This window comes from Chrysochloris asiatica, unplaced genomic scaffold (assembly GCF_000296735.1).
Source record: "Chrysochloris asiatica unplaced genomic scaffold, ChrAsi1.0 scaffold00032, whole genome shotgun sequence".
NCBI lineage: Eukaryota > Metazoa > Chordata > Mammalia > Afrosoricida > Chrysochloridae > Chrysochloris > Chrysochloris asiatica.
In genome coordinates, this window is record NW_006408550.1 from 6,337,141 (window position 1) to 6,362,806 (window position 25,666).

General features: G+C 39.5%; 1 protein-coding gene across 1 annotated transcript in view; it reads right to left on the reverse strand.

Annotated features, from left to right (window-relative positions):
* DOCK4 (dedicator of cytokinesis 4) overlaps nt 1-25,666 on the reverse strand; it is a 360,754-nt gene that overhangs the window by 293,759 nt on the left and 41,329 nt on the right. The window contains exons 6-7 of the mRNA XM_006859354.1: nt 20,295-20,379; nt 5,338-5,489 (exon numbers count right to left, since the gene is read on the reverse strand). Coding sequence (XP_006859416.1) covers nt 5,338-5,489; nt 20,295-20,379 — 237 coding nt within the window. The remainder of the gene's footprint in view (nt 1-5,337; nt 5,490-20,294; nt 20,380-25,666) is intronic.

Genomic DNA, 25,666 nt, shown 5'->3' on the forward strand with positions numbered 1-25,666 from the left:
GGTGTTGGAGGAGAATATTAAAAATACCATGGCCTGACGAAAGAACAAACCAGTCTGTGTTGGAAGAAGTACAGTCAGAATGAGCCTTGGAAACCAGGATGGCCAGACTTCAACTTTCATACTACAAACATGGTATCAGGAGGCACCAGTCCCTGGAGAAGGACATCATGTATGGTAAAGTGGAGAGTTGGAGAAAAAGAGGAAGACCTCCAATGAGATGGACTGGTCCAGTAGCAGCAGCAATGTGCTCAAATGTAGCACCCACTGTGAAGTTGGCCCAGGGCCGGGCAATGTTTCGTTCTGTTGTGCATAGGGTCGCTATGAGTCAGTAGTGAATCAATGGTACCTAACAACAAGAACAAGTATGCAGATTCTACTTTGTTCTTCTTAAACTATTTTGAAAAAGGTCACAATTTGAAAAACCTATTTCCATAGCACACAGTATTGCAGAGACCCAACATTAGTTCAACTATTATCATAATCAATAATTTATTATTAAGACTATCAGTCCTTGAAACTTTAACCTTGGCCAGTAAAATTCTGTTCAAATTTGGAACTGTTCAGAGAAATACCGAAGTCCTTAAGGAGTAATTTTAGAAGAGGCCAAATGCTGTAGGGCAGGCTTTGGGGTTTACATCTCCCCTTTGTTTCCTACCAGTTACATAAGCCTGGTGGTGGCACTGGTGGTGTGCCTCTGAGTCTGTCCCAATTCACAGGGATCCTGTATAAGGTTTCCGAGGTTGTAAACCTATATGGGAGCAGACAGCCTCATCTTTCTCCCATGGAGTGACTTGTAGATCCAAAATACTGACCTTGCAGCTAAGCAGCCCAGCTCATAATCCACTATGTTACCAGGATTCCTTTATATAAGTATAGGCATGTTAATAACAACATAGTTAAAGCATTCAGAACAAAGTCTGGCAGATGGTTTGTGCTTCTTAGAGGAGAAAAGTTTAAAGTCTGAACTAGTCATCTGTCTTATGACAGAAATAAACACCTGCCTTTTCCAAACATTCCTCTATAGGCGTTGTCTATGAGGATCCCACTCCCTGTATCTGGACAAAGTAACTTATTGTGTTCAGAGGTCTAGATAATGCCAATGAGATTAAGTATAAATTATATAGATGGTTAGAATTACAGTCATAAGGAACCTATTTCCTATTTTAAAACAGCATTCTCTGAACAATGTCATCTTTTGATATTTGATTTCCATCACTTACAATTGGATTTTAGATTCTGATTTGCCAAAAATAAATAAACAAACAAAATGGCTTGGTTTCCACAACAAAAATAAATTACAAGGCCTTCAGAAAAGAAGAGACTAGGGAAGCTGTATGTGAAAAGTGACTTCAGAGACATAGCAGCATACTACATTGGCCTCATTTGATCTTGACTGAACAATTTGTAAAACGGTATTTGTGAACCACTAGAGGAAATCTGAATAGTGAATGGATAGGGATATTTGATGATGCTAAGGCAAAACTTAAGGAGCTCTGGTAGCGTAGTGGTTACAAATTGGGCTGCAAACCGCAAGGTCAGCAGTTCGAAACTACTAGCTGCTCTGTGGGAGAAAGATGAGGCTTTCTGCTTCCATAATGATTTATGGCCTCAGAAACCCTGTTCAGGGTCACTATGGGTCGGAACTGACTCAACGGCACTTAATAACAACAACAACAAGGCACAATTTTTTGGGTGACAATTATTTTTAGGGTTCCCTTCTTTTAAAGACATATTCTGAATTATTTACCATTTTTAAAAAATGTCATGTCATGGATTTGTCCCAAAACAATCTGTGGTATAGATTATGGAATAAATGTAGGTGAACCAGGATCAGCCTTGAATTGAGAATTTTTGAAGCTGGTAGGATACATAAATGTTCTTCTTCTTCTTCTTTTTTTTTTAATGTTTTATTGTGAATTATGTGATAGTTTACATGGGAGAACATTAGCTTTACATTCATCCTATCGTATATAGTTTCATTGCCATGGTTGCCATCCCCTCCATGCATCATCAACCAACCAAAGGGTATACCCTACAAGCCTGACCACCCCAGTTGTCAGCACACAGCCCCTCTTCCTCTCTGGGTCTAAAGTCCACGTCATCATCTCTGTCTCCATCTCTGGCATCACTGCTTCTCTGGGTAGGGTCCCACTCTCCGCTCTTCTCCCTTGACGGTCCCAGGGACCTCTGCTCCTAGACTGAAAAGTTAATCACTCCCCTCCTTGCTACAAAATGTCTACCTTTACATTTCCAACCCTCACAATCAGTCCTGATAACAAATTTTCACTATTGTATCACAAGAGACCTATCCGCATTTCATTTCATCAGACCCACCTAGACAGATTGGATACTACTCAGTGGAGATCCTACCTTCCTCCACGCCCTCTGGATCTGGGTTCCCTCTTGAAAGCTTGTAAGCCAGTCACTTCTTGTATTTGTAGACCCCCACTTTGGGTAGCCAATGTCCAAGTTGCCCATCCCTGTCTACTCTGTGTATGGCCGGGTGGGACTGCTCCTTGCTGTAAAGATTTGTTCCCTCTTTTGAGCTACTGCATCCATAGGTGTAAGTCAGGTTCATTAAATTGTATCAGATTACTCTTTTTTTCCACTTCTTTCTTCTTCTAGTTGAGGTCTGATCATCCAGTCATTGAAACATGAATGTTCTTTGTACTGTTTTATATTTGTATGTCTGTCTGAAATTTTCTACATTAAAAATCTGAAGACAGAAATGCTGATTTTAAAATACCCACTCATTCCATGGTGGACTGTGGGCATAAGAAACAAAAACAATTATGTCAAAATCATACATTTATGATTCCATTTGCTGAGAAGATGCAATTATGTTACATTTACTAGTGTGTCACATGGAATAAAGGAAGCAAGAACTGCCATCAGTTTTAAGAGGAAGGAAAAGACATAGGGAAGCGATGGGGTCAGGGCAGCAGTAACCAACTGCAAAGATGAAAATCAAGCCAGTCCTCCAGTCTTTTCCCCTGGGATGCTGTCTCTCTGCTACTGGCAGCTTGAGTCAACCCTACTCAGAGCAAAAGAACAAATTCCCAAAAGAACAAAATCTCTGGGATGTCTGAGATCACCCATAGGAAGTTTTCTAAATACCTAGTAAGCACATCTTTCATTCCTACTCATTCTTTTGCCAGTCACTTGAAAGGTGATTGTATGCTTGAGAGGTGGGAGCCAACAGCCAAATTCAGTGATGAGAAAGCAGGGGAGAGGATTTCAGGTTGGGTTTCTCCTAGGGACGCTAGAAGTCATGTGGGATACTCTCAGAGAGTGAGAGAGACAGAAAGGGAAAGAGAGTAGTGAAAAAGAGAATGGTGAGAGAGCTAGAAAGAGACTAGCTGTGTGAGGGAAAGACTGATAAAGAGAGTGTGTGAGAAAGAGAGGAAAGAGAATCAGAATGGACAGAGTGTATGTATAAGCATGAAAGAGACAAAAAGAGACAGAATCAGAATGGATAAAGTGTGTGTATGTGAAAAACAGGGAGAGAGAAAGAAAGAATGAGAATATGTGTATGTGAAAGAGACTGTTTTTTTCTAAAAACAGATCATAGAAGGCAAGTGTGGTAGCCAAACACATTGTTGTTGTTGTTGTTGTTGAGTGCCATCAAGTTGGTTCTGCCTCATATCAACCCTGTATAGGGTTTCCGAGGAGCAGCTGATGAGTTTGACCTTGAGGTTCAAACTGACTTGGCAGTCCAGCGCATTATCCTGCAGTACCACACCAGAACTGCAGCCAGACACATTAGAGAACAAGAAAATGTCTAGCCCCTAACCTGAACTTAGGATCCACAATGCTACTCCAGTCTTTGTTTTCACCAAGTAAATAGACATAAGGCAAAGAGAAATAGGACAGTTCTAAAAACGTGAAAAGGTATAAAACGACAAAACTGAAAGACAAGTTAATACCAACAGTAAATGTTATAATCATATAATTTAAATATTAGTGGCACAGGGGAATTTGAATTCCTCCAAAACTTTAGCTTAATAGGAACAAGAAAAGAATGACCTAAATTCCTCTTTTTACACTCCATATAGTTTGTTATATATGTTAAAGAGATCATATATTATGCAGTGCGATAGAGTTTGTGTTAAACAAATTCAGCAGCTAAGATACAAACCAATATGTAAGCAGATACTAACTCTAAACAATCTTTCACATGTTAAAGCAAGTGGTGAGCTGCAACTTGGATGCATTTTCATTCCTTTACAGTAGTTTTGCCTTGTGAAGGGAGAAAGGTCTCCTCACTTGCTAAGTCATTCCTCCAACAGGATATAAAGTAGAATTTGAGAATATATTATAAAATTCTGTCCTTACTGCTCAAAACAATTGCTTTCCAAATTCTAGGGGCACTGTCTACAGTCAAGAATAGAAGATCTACTTACTAGTATGTAATGACTAATAGATTTCATTATGCTAATTAACCAAATAAATTCACCAAAGATGGCATAGATATACATTCATTAAAAATGAAAATTCACATGTATGTCATAAAAAATAAATCTTTTCCACCTGGAAACACATACTTCAAAAGTATGTCTATTTCTTAAAAATGACCAGCATTTTAATAAAAGTCTTTTTGTCCCCCTTCTAATAACATGGAGCAGTTTTGATTACTATGTATGACTTGCATGATACATCTTTAATTCAAAATTTAAATAAAGTGATAAATGGCATATTCATCTTTAAAACAAACATTAAAAAATTGAGAATATAAAAAATCTGAAAGAGAGCACAGAGTTTTGGATAGCACACAAAGCACTCACCATTAGAACTTTTCCTAAGTATTAAAAGCTTGTCATAAGTGGTAATACGAGAACAAAGACAAACACTTGGACAACTATCATTCCATAGCTCTAAAACTGTTACGGAAAAATTTCCAAGTAGTCTGCTAGCATTATTTGCCACAGGCAAGGTAAGAATAATGTAACTGCTGAAAATTTGGGGGAAAAAAAATGTTAACTCTAAACAAATAAGCAAACCTTAGACTTAAAGATACTATGTCTTCCTTGCATTATGCGCAACATCAAAATACAAAATTACTCAAACAAATAAAACTGATATCAGTGTCACCCTGACAATCAATGACAATGATTACAATACTAAAGCCCTTTTGAGATTTTCAAAGAAACTTTGCATGCATTGTTTCATCTAATCCTTATGTACATCTCTAGAGGGCAGATAGCATAGACAGTCAGAGTTACCTGGGTGAGAAAATTGAGGCTGATAGAATGTGTAACTTGTGCAAGGTCAAATATCTTAAAGCTTGCAAATCAAAAGTATGGTGAGGAATTCAAATCCTGTCTCCACTGCACTAACCTGATGGCTCGATTCTCTTTACTATCAAAGAGCGAGAAGATGACTTCCAGTTCCTCTCCCAGGTTGGAACACATGAGGCTCTTCATCTGCACAAAGAGGTGATGGCTGCTGGCCTGCACAGGGGTATCTTTCTTCCGATGCCGATGCTCCATCTGTATGATAATAACCCCCAACAAAGAATGATCAGTTTGGACTGAAGACAATAACTGAACCCAACAAACTTATTAGCTATGTTGTCATTGTTACGTCCTATGCAACAGATTTCTTTGCTTGTGGATTCAGTGTTTAATCGGAGGTGAAATCCCAAATTCTCTTCCAAGTTTATAAACAAGAAACCAAGAAGTTAGTAGACCATGTTTTTTTTTTGTTGTTGTTTTTGTTTAACTGTCTTATAATAAATTATGTGATAGTTTACATGGGAGAACATTAGCTTTACATTCATCCTATCGTTACATTGCCATGGTAACAATCCCCTCCATGCATCATCAACCAACTAAAGTGTACATCCCACAGCCCTGCCCCCTGGTCATCAGCACACAGCCCCTCTCCCTCTCTGGGTTTAGAATTCCCAGCTGCTCCATCTTTCCACATCATCGTCTCTGCCTCCATCTCTGGTGTCACTGTTTCTCTGGGTAGGGTCCCGCACACTGCTCTTCTCCCTTGATGGTCCTAGAGACCTCCGATCCTGGCCTGCAAAGTCAACCACTCCCCTCCTTTTGCTACAAAATGTCTTTACATTTTTGCTACAAAATGCCTTTACATTTCCAACCCTCACAGTCAGTCCTGGTATTAATTATTCACTATTGTACCACAAGAGTGCTATCCCCATCTCCCTTCATCAGTCCCGCCCAGACAGACTGGATACTACTCAGTGGAGATTCTTCCTTCCTCACGCATTCTGGATCTAGGCTCTCTCTTGAAAGCTTGTAAGCCAGTCACTTCTTGCCTTTGTAGCCCCCCATTTTTTGGGTAGCCAATGTCCAAGTTGCCCATCCCTATCTACCCTGTGTATTGAGGGGGTGGGAATTATCCTCACTGTAAAGATCTGTTCCCTCTTTTGAGCTACTGGATCCAGAGGTGTAGGTCAAGTTCATCAAATTGTATCAGATTACTCTTTTTTCCCTCTTCTTTCTTCTTCTAGTTGAGCTCTGATCATCCAGCCATTGAGGCCAGGTCAAGTGGGTATTATCTGTTAAGTGTGGGTGTTCTTGTGCACATGCACTCTCTTCCTGTCAGCTGGACCTTCATTCCCCTTATTGGTGACCAACATGGTCACAAGTCAGAGCACGTGTCTGCTCGTGTATTCCCATTGAGTCTTAGTCTTTGAAGGGGGTTTCCCCTGAGGGGACCCGACCTTGGCCTTGATGTCGACCTTTGCCTTGATGTCTCTCCTGGGCGAGCAACTTGCTTGTTCTTGTAGTAGTCAGTCAGACTGCTGTTATTATTTTGTATTTTTCCTGTCAGTCTTTCTTTCAAGAAGTATCTTCTATTCTTCGAGCAGTTCCAGGCTGGTCTGCTTGTCCTTACAAGTGGAAATTTCTCACTTCAGAAGATACTGGATGGGGTTCAGGATTCCACCTACGGTTTTATGTAATGCAGAGGCTCCACAGGAAGCCACCTTCATTGGGCACGTTGTATCCCCATTTTAGGTATTCCAATCAGTTATAGGCAGAAGACAGACTTAAAAGCTTTCTATGGTGATATTTCTGGCTATTCTTTTCTCTCCCCCTCAAGTGTCTATTTTATAATGATATGCCAGGGAAACCAAGTTTCAAAAGACAGCCAATTGTCTTAACATTATTTCCCCCTTTTGCCCATTCCAACCATGTCTCAATCCCTGTATCCCAGAGCTCTGTTGTTCCAAGGTTGTGCATACATCATTATTTACCTCTGTCCCACTTAGCCCATGGAAACCTGTCTACTTGTTTTCTCATCTGCCTTGTTTTTCCATTCCCCTCCCCCTTCTTGCATATTACCCCCCTCCCCAGCACCCAAACTATCCTGTGTCTATTTCCTACCCTGTGCTCCACCTTCCCCTCCCTCCCCTCTCCCCACCCCCTACACCTTGGTAACCAGCAAAGAATCCCTTCCCCTCTTTAGTATGAGTTTTTTCTTCGTTTTTTACAATAGTGGTCCTATGCAGTATTTCTCCTTTTGTGGCTGACTAATTTCACTCAACATAATGTCCTCAAGGTTCATCCATGTTGTGTGATAGCTTACAGCTTTCTTGTTGTTCGTCAAGGTAGGATAATATTCCATTGTGTGTATGTACCACAGTTTATCTATTCTTCAACTGATGGGTACTTTGGCTGTCTCCATCTTTTTGCTATTGTAAATAGTGCTGTTATGAACATTGGTGTCAAATATCTACTTGTGTTATGGCTTTTACTTCTTGTGGGTAGATACCAAGTAAAGGAATTGCTGGATATAGGTATTTCTATTTCCAACCTTCGGAGGAAGCGCCATGCTACTTTCCAGAGAGGTTGGACCATTTTGCAATCCCACCAGCAACATAGGAGTGTCCCAGTCTCTCCACATTCTTGCCAGCATTTATTGTCCTCAACTTTTTTGATCTTTGCTGTTATTGCTGGTATGAGATGATATCTCATTTTGTTAGTAGACTATGCTTTTAAGAAAAAGTTTAAACTCATTAATTAATGTTAGGATGATATTGACTCTTTGAGAAGACTGAAACAGAAAAAAGTTCAAAGGATTCACTTGTTTTCATACCAACTCCTAAGATGAGAACAAATTAGTATTCATCTTAAAAAAAACAAACAAAAAACTCAGATGAAATTATACCTAACTGATCATTCCATGGTTGTTAGCTGAACAATACAGCTATAACTTTGTGTTTCTTGTAATGAAAAGTGCTTCAAATTATAGTAAATTACAAAAATCTGTGGCAATTTGCTGAGACAGGCTAGAGAAAAATCATATCCTACCACTGTTGTTGTTGTTATGTGCTATGGAGTCAGTTCCGACTCATAGCAACCCTGTACAGGGTTTCTAAGGCTGTAAATCTTTACAGGAGCAGAAAGCCTCATCGTTCTCCTGTGGAACAGCTGGTAGTTTCGAATTGCTGACCTTGCGGTTCACAGCCCGATTCGTAACCACTACGCTACCAGAGCTCCTTCCTTAGAACAAGAAAATGCTTCTTAAGTTGCTGTAGAGCTAGAGGGAAGAAAACCTCAGAAAACTAGTGCAGTGTCTAAACCAACAAATAGCATCTGTACCCATCTCTCATTTCTGTCCTCACTACAGCCACTTGGACTGTGTTTGCAAAACAGGATCAGAAGCCAAATTTCCCATAGGTTGAGCTAAGGAAGCAATCACATATGATTCCAGGGTGGAGGAGAACATGAGGAGGATCATTCAACATGTAGAAGGGGGCCTCAGAAAGTTGGTGGAAATTTTCCAGGCTTCAATTCCATTTTTCACACACTTTTGAAGCCTCCTTGTATTAAATATCTATTATGTGCAATGATATGTAAAAACAAAATTGGTCCATGTAACTGTGGATTTTACATCACTAAAGGGAACAGAAAAGAGTTCTGGTGGTGCAGTGGGCTAAGCATCGAGCCACTGGCTACAAGGTCAGTGGTCCAAATCTACCAGCCAATCCACAGGAGAAAAATGAGGCTGTCTGCTCCTGTCTACATTTACAGTCTCAGAAAACCTATGGAGCAATTCTACTCGTTCTATAGCACCTCTATGGGTCAAAATTGTCTCGGGTTTGGTTTTGGTTTTAAAGAGGAGCCGAAGAAGTCTAGGTGATGCACGGTTCAGTGCTCTGTTGCTAACGGAAAGGTTTGCACCCATTCAGCTACTCCATAAGAGAAAAGATCTGGAGATACGTTCCTGTAACAATTATAGCTATGGAAACCCTATGAAGCATTTTTACTCTATCACAGAATATTACTATGAGCCAGAATCAACTAGATAGAAGACAAAAACAACAAGAGAAGCAGGCATCAACAAAATGTTCACAAATATTGATGTCAAACTCTAACTGTGACAAATTGTCATCCAAGTGTGTACTGGGGGATTTACCTTGAGTCTGGGCAGTGATCGGCAGCTTCCTGCAAGGCTGACACTTTAGCCAGTAGCTACAGAATGATCAGGATATGCACTAGCTAGAAAAGTGCTTCTCACACTCCTCACAGTAACAGGCCAGGTGTTTTCTCCCTAGTCTACTGACAACTGAGACTCTGATAAATACAAGGAAACTTCTGACAACGTTAAGATGCTCTAAAGGTTTACAACAATTTGCTTTCCATTTCTGTACTTGGTCAACAAACAGTTGAAAGTCCAATTCTTGGACAACAGTGGTGATACTCATTCAGGATTTAGGTCGATGGAAACACACTTGAGAAAGCCTGTGTATTAACGTAACAGGTGATAAGAATATGTATTATTTCTTTCATAACCCAATTAATGAGGTCATTTCTCTTAGATCACTTGAAAATGAAAAAATCGTTTATGGATTTAAATTCCCTAATAATGGACCCAAGGAGCTCTGGTAATGTAGTGGTTATGAATCAGGCTGCTAACTTCAAGGTCAACAATTCAAAATGACCAGATGTTCCATGAGAAAGATGAGACTTTCTGCTCCTATAAAGATTTACAACTTTGGAAATACTGTATAGGGTCCCTATGAGTTGGAAACCGACTTCATGGCACATAATTACCACAACCACCACCAATAATGGAGCCCTGGTAATGGTCTAACCCCATGTCTATGTTCCATATTTGTAAAGGTATAGTTCAATGACTACTGACTGGCAGGTCAACGCTTGAAAACAAACAGAAGATCCAAATCTACAGTTTAAAAACAATAGTATTAAAACCACCGTAAATGTTTCATGCTTTAAAAATTTAATTTGAAATTCTTGAAAAGCAAGCTCAATTAACCAAACGTATCTATAACCACTGCATGCTCAAAAAACTCACTGCACTCCTCTCATCAAAATGAGAGTAAGTCAAAAAAGTTTTCAGTAAATCTCAGCACTATGGTATATGTTCACAACTGTTATGCGCTGTGAAGTCAGTTATGACTCATAGCTGCCCTGTGTATGGTTTCCGAGGAGCGGCTGGTGGGTTTGAACTGACAACCTTGCCTTTAGCAGTCTATTGTTTATCCTGCAGTGCCACAACATGATTTAAGTTACTAAAAAATGCCCTAACTCTACCCAAAATAAAGAAAAAGCATAATTCTGGTTTTTCACAATGATTGCTTTAAAAAAATGAAAGGAAAACCTATAGCAAAAGAAGCCTCCTACATTCATCAAGTTCTAGCTCTTCAACTTGCCAAAAAGCTTTTTTTGTCTCTAGAAAAGCTTATTTATTAAAGGGTAAACAGCATAAGGTACACTGAAGAGATGACCCCTAATGTCTGTGGCGATGGCTGTGTGACAGAGTTGGTTCAGACTCATAAGCAACCTTGTACAGGGTTTCCACTAAAGGCTAGAGCAGGAGAAATAGATGCTCAAACATTATGAATACACCAGAGTTCCCAGAAGTGTGTCTGTTCTATACTTTGCACAGTGTGAAGCTCCTAGCACCAGTCATGCCAGCCACTAAAAACTCTGGGGACAAAGAGCTTCCTCACACAAAAGATCCAATATATCTAGATCAGTGGTTCGCAACCCTGGCTGCACTTTAGAACCACCAAGAGGGCTTTTTAAAAATACTTATGCCCATATCCCATCCCAGAACAATTAAATTAGAATTTCTAGGGGATGGGGGCAAAGATATTAGAAGCTTTTAAAGCTCCCCAGGTGATTTTAATGTGCAATGAGGGTTGAGAATCACTAATGTAGATTATACACGAAGAGATGGAAGGCACAGCACATGGAAACTATTGCTGCACCTTTCATACACTTAGGAACTGCCCTGGAGCCTTTGGGTTTTGAATGTATCCTACTTATGTGCCTACCTGATTCTGCCTTGGGTCCTTACTTATGAACATACTTCTGACACTTCTGAAATCTCATCTCTTCTCTCACCTACAATGGGTTTAGACATAAGTAGGTTATGGCTACTTGTTTATCTCTTGGTAATTCACTGTTTTGGGGAAACTGCTAAATATATCTTTGCTAAAATATTATTGCAGTAAAAAAATTTAAAAAGCATGTTCACGCTTCAAGAGCTATAATTTAGAGTCCTGGTATATAGCACTGTGGGTTAATGCGCTGGACTGCAAAATTGGTTTGAACTGGAAGGTCGGTAGTTCAAGCTCACCAGCCTCTCCTCAGAAACCCTATACAGGGGGTCGCTATGGGTGTGAACCGACTTGACAGCACTTAAAAACAATAACAACATCACACAGTCAAAAACCCATCTCTGAAATAATTTGTAATGAAACACGCACCTTCTAGCTGCTTGAAATGCGGTTAGTGTTTCACTAGAACTTTGGTTAGAGAAAGAAATAAATCTATTTTAAAGAAGTATGCAAATGATACAAAATTTTAATCCTCATGTAATAAATTTATTACTGGATGGACAGTTGGCACCAGGTTTCTTAGTCTCAGCATTACTGACTATTTGAACTGGCTATTTCTATGGTAACAGGATGATCCTGTGCACTGAAGGATGTTTAGTAGCTTCTTGACCAGTAAGTAAGCCCCACCTTCACAGTTGCAGCAACTGAAAATGTCTTCAGACATTGTCAAATACCCCCTGATTTAGAACTATTAGTCTACACACTAATGATCATAAAGCAAGCAGCTAACACAACCTTTTTAAACCATAAAGGTTCCTAAGTGGATACTTCACAGGCATGCATAACCAGAGAATCCAACTTAAAAGGTTCTCTTTATTTCTCGAAGGATGGAGATCTTTCTCTGGCACCAAACCAACCTTCCCAAGTGGACATACATATGTCAACACTGAGATTTAGAACTTTTCACTCTTTAGAGGAACACAATTAGGTGAAAAAGATCTGCTAAAAGAACTACAAAAAATCTAAAGAAAAACTTTTTTTTTCTATGCAATTATAAAGTCTGTAATAAGCAAAAGCTTATGTTTCAAATATGACACTGAGAAGTAGAAACTAAAGGAAGAGAAGCAGATGTAATTAATCAAGCATGCTCAGTTGGAACATTTCATCCACTTGGCATGGTCTCCTTCATCCATGTTGTTGTTAAGTACTGTGGAGTTGGTTCCAACTCATAGTGACCCTGCACAGGGTTCCCGAGGCTGCAAATCTTGATGGGAGCAGAGAGCCTCATCTGTCTCCCGTGGAACAGCTGGTAGTTTTGAACTGCCGACCTTGAAGTTAGCAGACCAATTCATAACCACTATGCTACCAGTGCTCCTTCATCCATAAGTGACCATAAAACGCCAAAGCAAGCAGAAAACAATCAGTGCTGGTGTCTTCTAACTGCCCCTGCTGAAGTCAATAGAGTTAGCCACTTTCATGTAACACAGAAAAGGGATATGGTGAACCTGATATTGCCAGGCCAGGACACCAAAGCACTCTGAAAGAGAAGCTGTCTTTAGGAAGAGAACTTGTCGTTCTGATGCTTGTAACCATCGTAGCTTTTCTTTGGCTACAGTCTGTACTTTAGAAATAGTAAGATGCAACTACTTCCAAGGAGCCATTGAACTTTCACATAAAATTATGCTTTATTGTCCCCACTTTTAAAATGAAAACTTTGGAATAGGTTATGAGCTGTAAAATCCTAAAACCTCCCTCTTGTTATTCCTGGCAACCACAGACTAATCAATAATACCTAATCAGTAGGAAGCCAAATGAGATCCCAAAATCTTATCACTGAACTCTAGGCAGCCACTATCAACATTTGGAATATCCGTAAGAGATGAAATCCATTTGTCATATAAAATATTAAGTGAATCACAAAACAAAACTAAAACACAAAATTATATGTACACAAAATTGAACTAGGAAAATTATGATGTGCATATTTTCAGGACACATGATTGGTTGCTTATCAAATACATGACTTTCTCAGTTAGATATGGGGATTTGACTATGCTCCGTCCAAACGATGTGGAAATGTGAGTGTTGTATAGAACTTGCAAGAAGATTAACTAGAGGGATTGCAGCAAGACGGCAAACTCTGCAAAAAGGCTGTACAGACTCTCTACCACAAAGATATGGAAAAGCAAATGAAATATGCAGATGATGGGCCTGGAACTCAGAGATTCAGAGGAAGGGATAGGGAAGAGGACTGAATGATTACTAGGAAAGACAGCTGAGAAGACACAGAAAAAAAGGAGGGACAGATGACCTGTGCCTGCCAACGACATGGGCACAACCATCTTGACAGGTGACCTGTGCCTGCCAACCACATGGCCACAACCATCTTGAGCTTTCCTGGACGGCTTCAGAGACAAGGAAACATACTGGCCTTGCAGAAACATATCTGTGGCTTGCAGAATTAAGGTGCTATTTTTCTCCCTGTTTTTTCACACTCCTCTGCTGACCAGATGTTAGGCCAGCCACCACCAACGTACACCCCCTCAGGAAAGCTCCTACTCTCCCAATGGTTGAAGCTGCAACAGGTGAGCCGCCGTGGTTGTGAGTCCTATTAAAGGAGTGGGGAGCTATCTGCATTGAGCCGGTGTGGGTAAACTTTGCTCCAGATCTGCACAGTTGGTGCTGGCCAGCCCTGGACTAGCTCTTATTTGAAGAAGCAGCTGGACAAATGCTTGTGGGAGAAAACAGAAGAGAGACTGGCGATGTGTAGAGGTTGACCAGCTGAGGTGTGGCCATCGTGAACTTTCATGGGTGATTTTGAAGGTAAGAAGGCAGTCGTTGGTACAGAGGCATACCGCTTATTGATGTTGAGAAAAGGGGAAATTTGTTTTCTTGTATCCCACATTACCCTGGTGACCAGGGGTGTGACCGGATGCCATTCATGTACACTCCCAGGAAAGCTCCTGCTCTCTAGGCTATTGAAGTTATATCAAAATGTGTGGAGAGCTAGCAGCACTAACCCTGGAATCAGGTGTGGCTTATTCCAGACCTGCAGAGCCCTGGACTACTGGGACCTCTCACCCTTGGCTCCATATTGGGACTAAAATACTCTGATTCCTCAGCTGCTTTGGGAGCTGCACTACTTCCACATTGGATGCCCAGAACAGACAATACCTAGCCCTACATGAACTCCATCTAGGGTTGAGTGTTACAGTCTCATCCTTTACCCACCCACGATGTGAGGTCTTGCACTGGCAGGTAACCCCAGAATTTTCTTCTCTTTGAGTCTGGCATCTGCCCTGGGGTTTTTTCCCCCATTCGTTGTTTTTGTTGTTTCTTCTCTCTCTTGCTTATTAATCTTTCTATCTCTCCTTACATTTTCCTCTTATTTATTGACTTATTTTGCATCTTCTCTTTCCCACATGTCTCTGCTTATTTTTATTTTCTCCACTCCCCTTAATCCCTCCTAGTCCCCCCACAATTCTCTGGTCTCTTTACCTTTTATTCTTTCCTCCCCCTATTTTCTTTTTCACTCTTTTGTTATTTTATTTTCTTCTCCCTCTTTTCTAGCTGTGACCTGCTTTTTCTCTTTTATGCCATTTTCCGTTTAGCTGTTGCTTGCTGATTTGTGTTAGTTTTCCTACTTTTTTGTATGTGTGTGTTTCTCTTCTTGCCTCACACAACAGGGGCCGGTAATCACGTCCATATAGCCCAGCTGCAAATATACCCTCTACGGCCCCATCCATTAGGCTTGAACCAAGAACAACTGTGATACACCAGATCAAAGACTACAACCAACATCAGCTAAATTCATCCTGAACTGGACTGCATGGACAGAAAACAGAATGATAAACAAGTTCATCTCCTGATCAGCCCAATCAGGAGGCCGTTGGTGAGTGCATAAAAATACATCAACATACAATCGTCAACTTAATAAATATACAACACTACAATGTCTCAAAAGCAGCAGACAATTTCTGTTCACACAAAGAAACTAGACAGAGTGGCTCAACCAAGTGATCAAGAGGTAGTGAAAGAAAAACATTTTTGAGAAAAAAAAGGTATTGGAACTACCTGAAAAAAATAAATCAAGAGCATGATATTTAGGTACCACCAAATGACTGACTGAAAGGTGAAGGAAAACAAGGAAAAAATCAAGAAAGCACTATGGGAACAATCAAAGAAAATAGATTAAGGACTGGAGACAATACAAAAGCTGCAGAGAACTCCAGAAAATTAGTACTAAGATTTCAGAAATGGGCAATACCCTGAAATGGCAAATGAGTAGATATAAATCAATAGAAGCCAGAATTAATGAGTTTTACGATAAATTTCGATATTAATAAGCTAGAAGAAAAAGAAAAAAAGCCCAAGGTCCACGTGGAACAACATAAACAGGAATAGCCACAGGTTATCAGAAGTCCAGAACAGAAAGAAACACAGAAAAGCATAGAAAAGATAGTCAAAGAGCTGTTGGAAGAAAATATCCTGAACACCATGAAAGATGAGAAGCTAAACATTCAAGAAGCTGAATGAACCCCAAACAGGATACATACCACAAGAAAATCATCCAGACATATCATAATCAAACACTCCAAAATCAAACAGAATCCTGAAAGCAGCTCAGGGAAAAAAAAAAAAAAAAGTTATCTACAAGGAGAACGAGTAAGACTAAGCTTTGATTTCTCAGTTGTAACCATCCAAGCAAGAAGGGAATGGGGAGACATACAAAGCTGAAAGAAAAAAATTGCCAACCAAGAACTATACACCCAGCAAAACTGCCCCTCAAATATAATAGTGAAATTACAAAGTGTCCAGATAAACAGAAATTAAGGGAGCTAATAAAACCAGACCAACTTGACAAAAAATACTGAAGGGAGTCCTTTGTACTGAGAACTAACAACAGCAGACAAAACTTGCAGATTGACATGTACAGTAACATTATCCAGAATTCAACCCAGATATATAGAAGCATCCAAAGTAAAACAAAGCTACAAGACTGAAAATAGGGAATCATAGATATCAATTAGAATCAAAACAACTACAAAGTAAAAAGAGGGAAAAGTATAGTTACAAATTCCGAATGTTGAGGAAGTCATTGATATCAAGATAAAACAGACTGTTTGAAATTGGGGAAGAAAATAATAAATACAGGGTAACATCAAAGAAACATAATATACATTCACATGAAATCAAGAAAAGGAAAAACCACTATGCTTATGTAAATATCAAAACTGCAGTGAAGAAATTGACAAGAAAACGCACAAACAAAATACACTTAGCAAAGAAAAATATTTGGGACAGAGAAAACAGCAGTACCATAAAAAGATACACACACAGCAAAATGATTGCAATCAATTCATACATATAGATAATTACACTAAATGTCAGTGGATTAAATGCACCAGTTAAGAGACAAGAGTGTAGCAGAATGGATAAGAAAACAGGATCCTTCAATACACTGTCTACAAGGGGCATACCCTACACACACAGACAAAAATACATTAAAAATCAAAAAATGGAAAAAAAGATAAGAAACTAATGGCAATCAAAAATGAGAAGGGTTGGAAATACGAATTTATGATAAAATAGACTTTAAGGCAAAAACCAGCATAAAAGTCAAAGGAGGACACTATCTCATGATTAGAGGGTCAACTGAACAAGAGGGCTTAACCATAACAAATATATATGCTATCAATGAAAGAGCTTTAAAATAGACTAATCAAAATCTAATAGATTGAAGAGAGAAATAGACAAGTCTAAAATAATAGTTAGAGATTTTAATAGACCACTCTCAGTGAAGGAAAGAAGAGCTAGAAAGAAACTCAACAGAGAAACAGAAGAACTGAAAAATACAACCAACTAGCTTGATCTCATCAATTTATACAGAGCACTCAACCCAACAACAGAACAATACACATTCTTTTCAAGTGTATACGGAACATTCTCCAATAATTTTTTTGTTGTTGTTAACTGAGTGATAGTTTACATGGGAGAACATCGGCTTTACACCATTGTTTCATTGCAATGATGACAATCACCTCCGTGCATCATCATTCAACAGTATTTGCTTCCATTCCTTTTGTTTTTGTTGTTGTTGTTCTGTTTTCTCCAATAAATTTTTGAAATATTAAAACTTCAGCCTCAATTAATATGAAAACAACAAAATACTACAAAGCATCTTTTCAGATCACATGCAACAACAACAAAAAAATCAGCAATAGGAAGATAAAGGAAAGAAAACCTAACACATAGAAGTTGAATAATACTTTTCTTAAAAGCTACTAGGTTATAGAATAAATGAAAAATGAAAAAAAAAAGAAATCCCTTGAGTCAAATGAGAACAAAAACACAACAAACCCAAATTTTTGGTACACATACAAAAAGAAGAGAACCAAAATTAACACTTTAACCCAATGTCTCCAACCATCAGACACAGAGCAGCAGAGTAAGCCTACTGCCACAAAAAGAAAAAAATAATAAAAAGACTCAATAAGACAGGAAGAAGTTGGTTCTTTGAAAGGATTAGTAAAAGTGACAAAAATTGGAAAACTGAATACAGAGAATACTAGGAAGAAACTGCATGCTAATAAATCTGAAAAACTAGAAGAAATGGATAGATTTTTACAAAAACAAGACCTGCATAAACTAACATAGGATGAAGGAGAAAATTTGAACAGACCTATAACAAAAGTAGAAAATGGTAATTTTAAAATGCCCAACAGAAAATGTTTGGGCTCAGATGGCTTTACTGGTGAATTTTGCCAAACATTCAGAGTAGAGTGAATACCAATTTTACTCAAAGTATTCCAAAACATAGGAAAGGATACAAAACTCTCAAATATATTTCATGAAGGAAGAATAACCCTGTTACCAAAACTAGGCAAAGACATCATTAAAAAAGAAAATGATAGACCAGTAACCCTTATGAACCTAGATGCAAAAATTCTCAACAAAATCTTAGCTAATAGAATTCAACAACATGTAAAATATAGTAATACATCATGACCAAGTGGGATTCACACCAGAAAAGCAAGGATGATTCAGTATTAAAAAACCAATCAATGTAATCCACCATACAAATAAAACAAAGGAAATAACAACATTATCATATGGAAAAATGCAGAAAACGCATCTGACAAAATCTCACATCTTTTCTCATAAAAGCAGTCAGCAAAGCAGAAATTGAAGGGAAAGTCTTCAACATAATTCAGAACATATATAGAAATCCAACTAAGGAGCTCTGGTAGCATAGCGGTTACAAATTGGGCTGTTAACCTCAAGGTTGGCAGTTCAAAACTACAAGCTGTTCCACAGGAGATAGATGAGGCTTTCTGCTCCTGTAAAGACTTACAGCCTCCGAAACCTTATGGAGAGTCACTATGAGTCAGAATGGACTCCACAGCACACCACCACCACCACCATATAAATTCAACCAGGAGAAAGATGAGGCTTTCTGCTTCTGCAAAGACTTAAAATCCCTAGAAACCACAGCGGGCTGCTGTAAGTCAGAACTGAGTCAACAGCACTTAAAACACCAATACAAAGCCAACAGTAAGAATTACTCTCAATGGAGAGAAACTAAAAACATTCCCTTTGTGAAAAGGAACCAGACAAGGATGCCTTTAGCATCACTCCTATTATGTAATGTGTTGGAACTCTTAGCCAGGGCTATAACGCATGATTGGGAAATTAAAGGCATCAAAATTGCCAAAGAAGTAAAACTCTATTTACTGATGATATGATCCTATACATACAAAATCCCAAAGACTAAGCAACAAAACTACTGGAACTCATTGAAAGATTCAGCAAAGTGGCAGGGTACAAGATATGTACATATTTAAATAGACATTCTGTTTAGTTCTGATCTCATATAAGATGTATACAGGCAACATCACTCTCAAGAAACTCAAAGAAAAGGAAATAAATAATAGTCTACAAAAACAGAAACTCATTCAGAATCATTCATACTGCCAGGATGAGGTATAGTCAGAACATATCAACGATTAAGGAGCAGGCAGAAACCAGTATTGAGAAGTACCTTCTAAGTCACACACAAATCCTGATAATTTCTTGTCCATATTATTCAGATACAGATAATCTTCAGATTAAGAATCTCCCTCTAGTCTCACAAAAATGCTATAAGTATAGAAAGCTACCCCCCAAAAAGCAGAATCTTCTGAAAGAATTCTTTTCTCTATGACAGACTCTTCCAGGGAACTTTATGGGAAGATGACATACTCACTAGACCACAATAAAGTTATGCTTGGAGACATTTTGCCTTCAACAGCCCTTTCCAACCTTCTTCAAGTTTGAGTTTTAGAGACATAGCTGATATCAAGAGATTAAGTAAGTTTTCTATATGCAGTATAAAAAGGATAAAGCAAATGAGCCCGAGGCTGCATACAGGGTAGACTGGACCAGATTTGGGGAAGCTAGGCGTTAGATAAATTGGACTTTAAACTGCCACATAACTATAAAAAAAAATCTAGTCATATGTGGTGCTCTGATGGGTAAAATGCTAAAATACCGTAGGGACCTTAAGGGGCATCAGCATTTTGAAATGAATTGGGGTCATGAGGGTAAGGAAACCAAGGAGGAGACACTTTTAATAGTCTGTGTATATCGTAAAAATGAGGATCATGAGGAGGCAAGCACGCTGATGAGCAATGAGTGGGAACCATTACTTACACAGTTGTCCTGAAACACAGCAGATATATACATATGACTGATGTGAAAAAATTCAAAAAGTACAAAAAATTACAAAAGAACTTCAAATTTGTTTGTCTCAGAGTGGAAGGAAGGCTAAGATGAGAATGTCATCTCCTTCTCAGACGAGCAAAGTGTCTTGGTACTCTCTTCAGGGCATGGTCACCTCAGCTCTCAATTCTCCTTACTTTCTCCAAATAAAACCTGGAACATCCTGTTCTTTTAAAATCAACCAAGTATGAAGCATGCAATGGAAACCATAAAATTAGCAGTGAGATTGAGAGCCCAGGTTTTCTATACCTACCAATCGGTAGAGCTCAGTAATGCTGATGTCCTCGGGATCCACCATGGAATACTCTTTCCTGGGCACCAGGTCCAGACCCAGTTGTCTAGAAAACAAATTCATAAGTTTGCAGGGATAAGAACAACCTTTACCAAATATATGAAAATGGATTATTTTACAACATTGCCTTGACATTAGATATAATAACCACCATGTTTTCCTCACCTAGCTTTTCCTCAGGTTGATAGTAGATTTACTACTCACTATTTTTCCCTTCATCCATATTTTAACGTCACATTATTTTTTACCATAGTTGAGGCAGTCAATATAATTAAGTCTGGACGCTGGGAATAGCTTCAGAAAGAGAAGATCACCAAGGCAGAAAGTCAAGGAAGGTTAGGTTGACACTGTTCCTGGGGGTCTTGGCACCGTATGGCTGGGTGTCTTGAGCACCTTACAAATTATTCCCTTCTAGACTGGAGATAACTAGGCTCTGGAATTGAAGCTGAGGAAAGGAGAATTTGGCCTTTAAAATGTGATCTGGCATCAAAATATCAGAGCCAAAATATTTCTGATGTGAATCTTTGGTAGTATTTGCACAATCCTCATTTATGGGAGTTTTCTGACTATGTATGAGGAGAACTCAGAAAAGGAAGGAACAGAAAGTGGGGAAGCATAGTTCTAGGCCCAAATGCATTATGGCTGAGTAGATTCTAACTCATAGTGTCTTTTAGGACAGAGTAGAATTTCTGCATAGTATGCCCAAGGTAGGATCGTCACTGGATTGTGAAACACAAGGTTGGCAGTTCAAACCCATCAGCTGCTCCTCAGAAACCCTATACAGGGTCTCTATATGAGTTGCAATTGACTTGACGACATTTAAAAAAAACTACAATCGTTTTTTTTTAATATTTTATTGCGAATTATGTGATAGTTTACATGGGAGAACATTAGTTTTACATTCATCCTATCGTATATCATTTCATTGTCATCGTCATGGTTATAATCCCCTCCATGCATCATCAACCAACTAAAGGGTATAAACTACAAGCCTGCCTCCCTGGTCGTCAGCACAACAAGAATCTTTGAAGAAGCATATTGCCACATTATTCTTTGACCCTGCAGTTTGCAGCTGAATGCTTAACCACTACATTAACAGGCCTTCTTCAGCTGTAGAACCAATGCACTGCTACTGAGCTGACTCAGACTCACAGCGATCCTATTAGGTTGCTATGAGTAGCACTGCTCCTTAGGGTTTCCCAGACTCTAAATCTTTACAGGAGTCGACCTCTAGAACGGTCATGTTTGCTTAAGAAAATGAAGAGGCTTAGGTAGAAATGTTATCAGCGTAGTATGGTATGTTACGAGGTCTGTGGACGAAAGCTGGCCAGAAAAAGATTAGCCTCACAGGGCTCTGTCATGGTAAAAGCCCAATGCCATTGCCATCAAGTTAATTCTGACTCACAGGGATTCTGTATAGGGTTTCCGAGATTGTCAGTTTTTATAGGAGCAGAAAGACTCATCTTTCCCTAACAGATGGCTGGTGGGTTTGAACCACTGAACTTACAGTCAGCAGCCCAAGGCACCATACAACCAAAGCTCCAGTTAGATGACCAAGAGGTTTAACTTTGTGTCAGCTTTTATTGTACCTGAGACAAGTGTTGAGAAACGTCTCAACAAAGGCGGTCTAGTCTCAGAATGATCACTTAGGGTTATTGATTGGTGATGCAGAGTAAGCATGGAACTGCTAACTACAATGTTGGCAGTTAAAACTCACTAGCCACTCTGTGGGAGACAGGAAACTTTCTGCTCCCATAAATATTTACAACTTCAGAAACCCTATATAGGGTTGCTATGAATCAGAACCAACTTGATGGCAGTGGATTTTGGTCTTTACCATGAACATAGTACAATGAGTCTAATCTTCTTCTGACCAGCTTCCCTCCACTGACCTTGTAAGATACTCACCAGGGACAGGGAACCCACACTGCTACAGAGATCAATTCCACATGATATTATTCATTTTCGTAAGCACACATGACCATTCGTAAGGTCCCACCACTCCTACCATATCTGTCGTGTAGAGAATTCATTCATGCCTCTCCTAGCCATAGTCTTGTCAACTCCCACCAAATGACTTGGTAAGAGAAGGCAGGGGAAGATACTGACAGATTACATGATTCTCTTATAATCGATTGTTAACAGGACAGTCACTTGGAAATCTAATGAGGGGATTGGTCAATGTGAACATCCTGCTGGGTGTTAAATGAGTCATCTCAGAAGTAAAAAGAGGGAATTTCACCATAATCAAAGAAGAGCCAAGAGTGGAGAGTGATCTTTGGACCCCAAGATCCCTGCATATTGAATCTCCTTGACCCAGGGACAGAAAGCTTTGGCACAGAGGAGTGGCAGAGGAGCAGCTGCAGAATAGACAGGCAGAGCATGACACACAGAGCTGGCCTTGCAAGCCTATGGAGCAGGTAAAGCTGGGTGAGTTTGGGCTTGCTTGCAGAGTGGTTTGCCTCCATGGACAGGCTGTGTACCTGCGGGTAGAAAGTTGGCCTGCTGACTGTTATGTCCTTAGGACATTTAAATGAATATGTATTTTTTGTTTTGTATGTGTTCATCAAATGTTTTTGCTTTGTTCATTTGTGAGATATAAGATGTAAACGGGAAGCCACAGGGAGGAAGTAGGATAACTGTTGCTTCAGGGAGGGGACTGAGATGAAACAAAGCATATAATTTGTTGAATGTAAAGCTGATGATCTTTTCTGTTAACCTTCACTCAATTCACAACAAAAAGTTAAAAATAAATTAAGTGGGCACCCCATCAATACTGCTGATGAGAGATTATCTAATAAAAGAAAGATGATATATAGTCATTTATATGGGTGTTTTAAAAGGTATATAGAAAAATCCCATTATCTTCTAATGCCACTTTTCCCACAAACTTTCTGTGTTGTCGTTGTTATGTGCCATGGAGTAGGTTCCGACTCATAGCAACCCTGTACAGGGTTTCTGAGGATGTAAATCTTTATGGGAGCAGAAAGCCTCATCTTTCTCCCGCAGAACAGCTGGTAGTTTCAAACTGCTGACTTTGTGGTTCTCAGCCCGATTCGTAACCACTACGCTACCAGAGCTCCTTGTATATAACCAGATCTCAGCTGCAGCTTCTATCTTATCCATAGTCCCTGCGTGGAAGCCGCCCTGCACACATTCTTGGCTGGGTACAGGAGGGGAACAGGCAGTAGAGGCCGTCAACAGACCATCTTCCCTTGCAAAGTCACACACAACTGACCCACAGCTGGGCCCCTGACCTAGGGACGGGGTAGCAGCAGATCTAGAATAAAACAGTCCACCTTGAGATAATACGTAATAGCAGAACCAGCGATGAGATTCCTTCTTTGAGAATTTGAACTTAGAAATTCAGGCAGCATTGTACCTGTGGCACACACATACAAAGATATTTGAAGGGCTACTGATTCATACCACTGCAGAGGAAGTGCAGCGACTCCATAAAGTAAACACTGTACTGTAAGACACAAGGTTGCTGGTTTAAGCCCACCAACTGCTCTGTAGGAAAAAGATATGGCTTTCTGTTCCCACAAAGATTTTCGTCAGAAACCCTACACAGAGTTACTATGAGTCAGACAGAAGACTTGAGGGAACCTAACAACAACAAAATAAGTGAAAGAAGATCAACTCTGGCTGTGGACAATCTAGAGTAGGTGTGGGGTCCAGAACCTTCCTTGAATCTGCCCTGCAAGTTCCTTTCTCCCATAGGGTCTGATTGTTCAACTTCCACTGGGTTATTTGGAGTCTTGCCATGAACACAAAGTCTTACTTGTTTCTATTTTTGTTTTATTGATTCTTAGGTACAATTTTACTAGGAGCTCCTCACCAGCCACATTGAGGAAGAAAGATGTGGAAGTTGGTTTTTGCTGAGATAAGGGGCAGCTCTACTTTGCTCTATAAAGTTACTATCAGGTAGAATCTAGTCAATGACACTGGATTTTTTTAAGGCACATCCTTGGGATGAACCTCCCATTGTTCTAGGCTTCTCAGCTCACAGAACAGGAGGAGGGCAGTGCTTTACTAAGTATAAGAAGAAATGAGAGAACTAGAGAAGGAACAAGATAGAGAGAGATTCCTTTGGATATGGGAAGCCAGTGGTGGGGGAACAAATTTTCATACTCAACTTCATATCATACTAAAAACGTTTTGAGATAGCAATAAAAAAAGGATAATGAGAAGAAAGAATGAATCAAATTTCTCTCAGTCTCATTTCATCTAAGCAGGAAAGGCAAATACCACCACAGGTTTCTATGGAAAATAGAGAGATGAACTCTTATTTTAGCTCTGTGTGAGTTCCCAGGTGAGCCAATCTCTACTGCTGATCCAAATCAGAGAACACGTTTTCCACATTCTCTAGAAACTGACTCCCCTTTGCCACTCCTTGACAATTTGATACACAAGGATATGTCAAAAATATTATTATAAAACCACAGAAATCTTTTATTTACGCAAAAATATCAAAGGGTAAAGTTATTGCTCTTTTGAGATATTCTCCTCTAGGTCTATATACTTTTTATTTATTTATTTTTAATGTTTTTATTGTAAATTGAGTGAAAATTTACAGGCAGATCATCAGTTTTACATTCAACAAATCATACACCGTGTTTCATTACAACGATAACAATCCCCTCCCTGTACCATCAGTTAACAGTATTTCTCTCTATTCACTTAAGCTTTTTTTAAAAACAAAACAAACAAACAAAAAACACAACATATATAATAATTTACACTTCTACGGGGCACATTCTGCAAGTCTGCCTCCTGGCCACTATCTCTTAGTCCCTCTCTTCCCATGAATCTGGAGTCCTCAGCCACTCACTCTCTCCATGTCCCCATCTCTGGCACCACTGCTTCTCTGGATAAGATCCCACATTCCACTTGTGCTCTTCTCCCTTAATGGTCCTAGGGTCCTCTGTTTCTGGACTGTAAAATTAACCACTCCCTTGTTTTTGCTACAAAACTTCTACCTTTACAATTGTGACAGTCGCAATTAGTCATGATGACAATTATTCACTACTGAATCATACGAATCTTATCCCCATCTCTTTTCACCAGACCCATCTAGACAAGATGACAACTATTCAGCGTGGACTCTTTCTCCTACCCTCCCCCAAACTAAATTCCCTTTTGAAACCTTGTAAGGAGCTCTGGTAGAGTAGTGGTTATGAATCGGGCTGTGAACCTTAAGGTCAGCAGTTCGAAACTACCAGCCACTCCACAGAAGAAAGATGAGGCTTTCTACTCCCGTAAAGATTTACACCCTCGGAAACCCTGTACAGGGTCGCTATGGGTCGGAACCGACTCGACGGCACTTAACA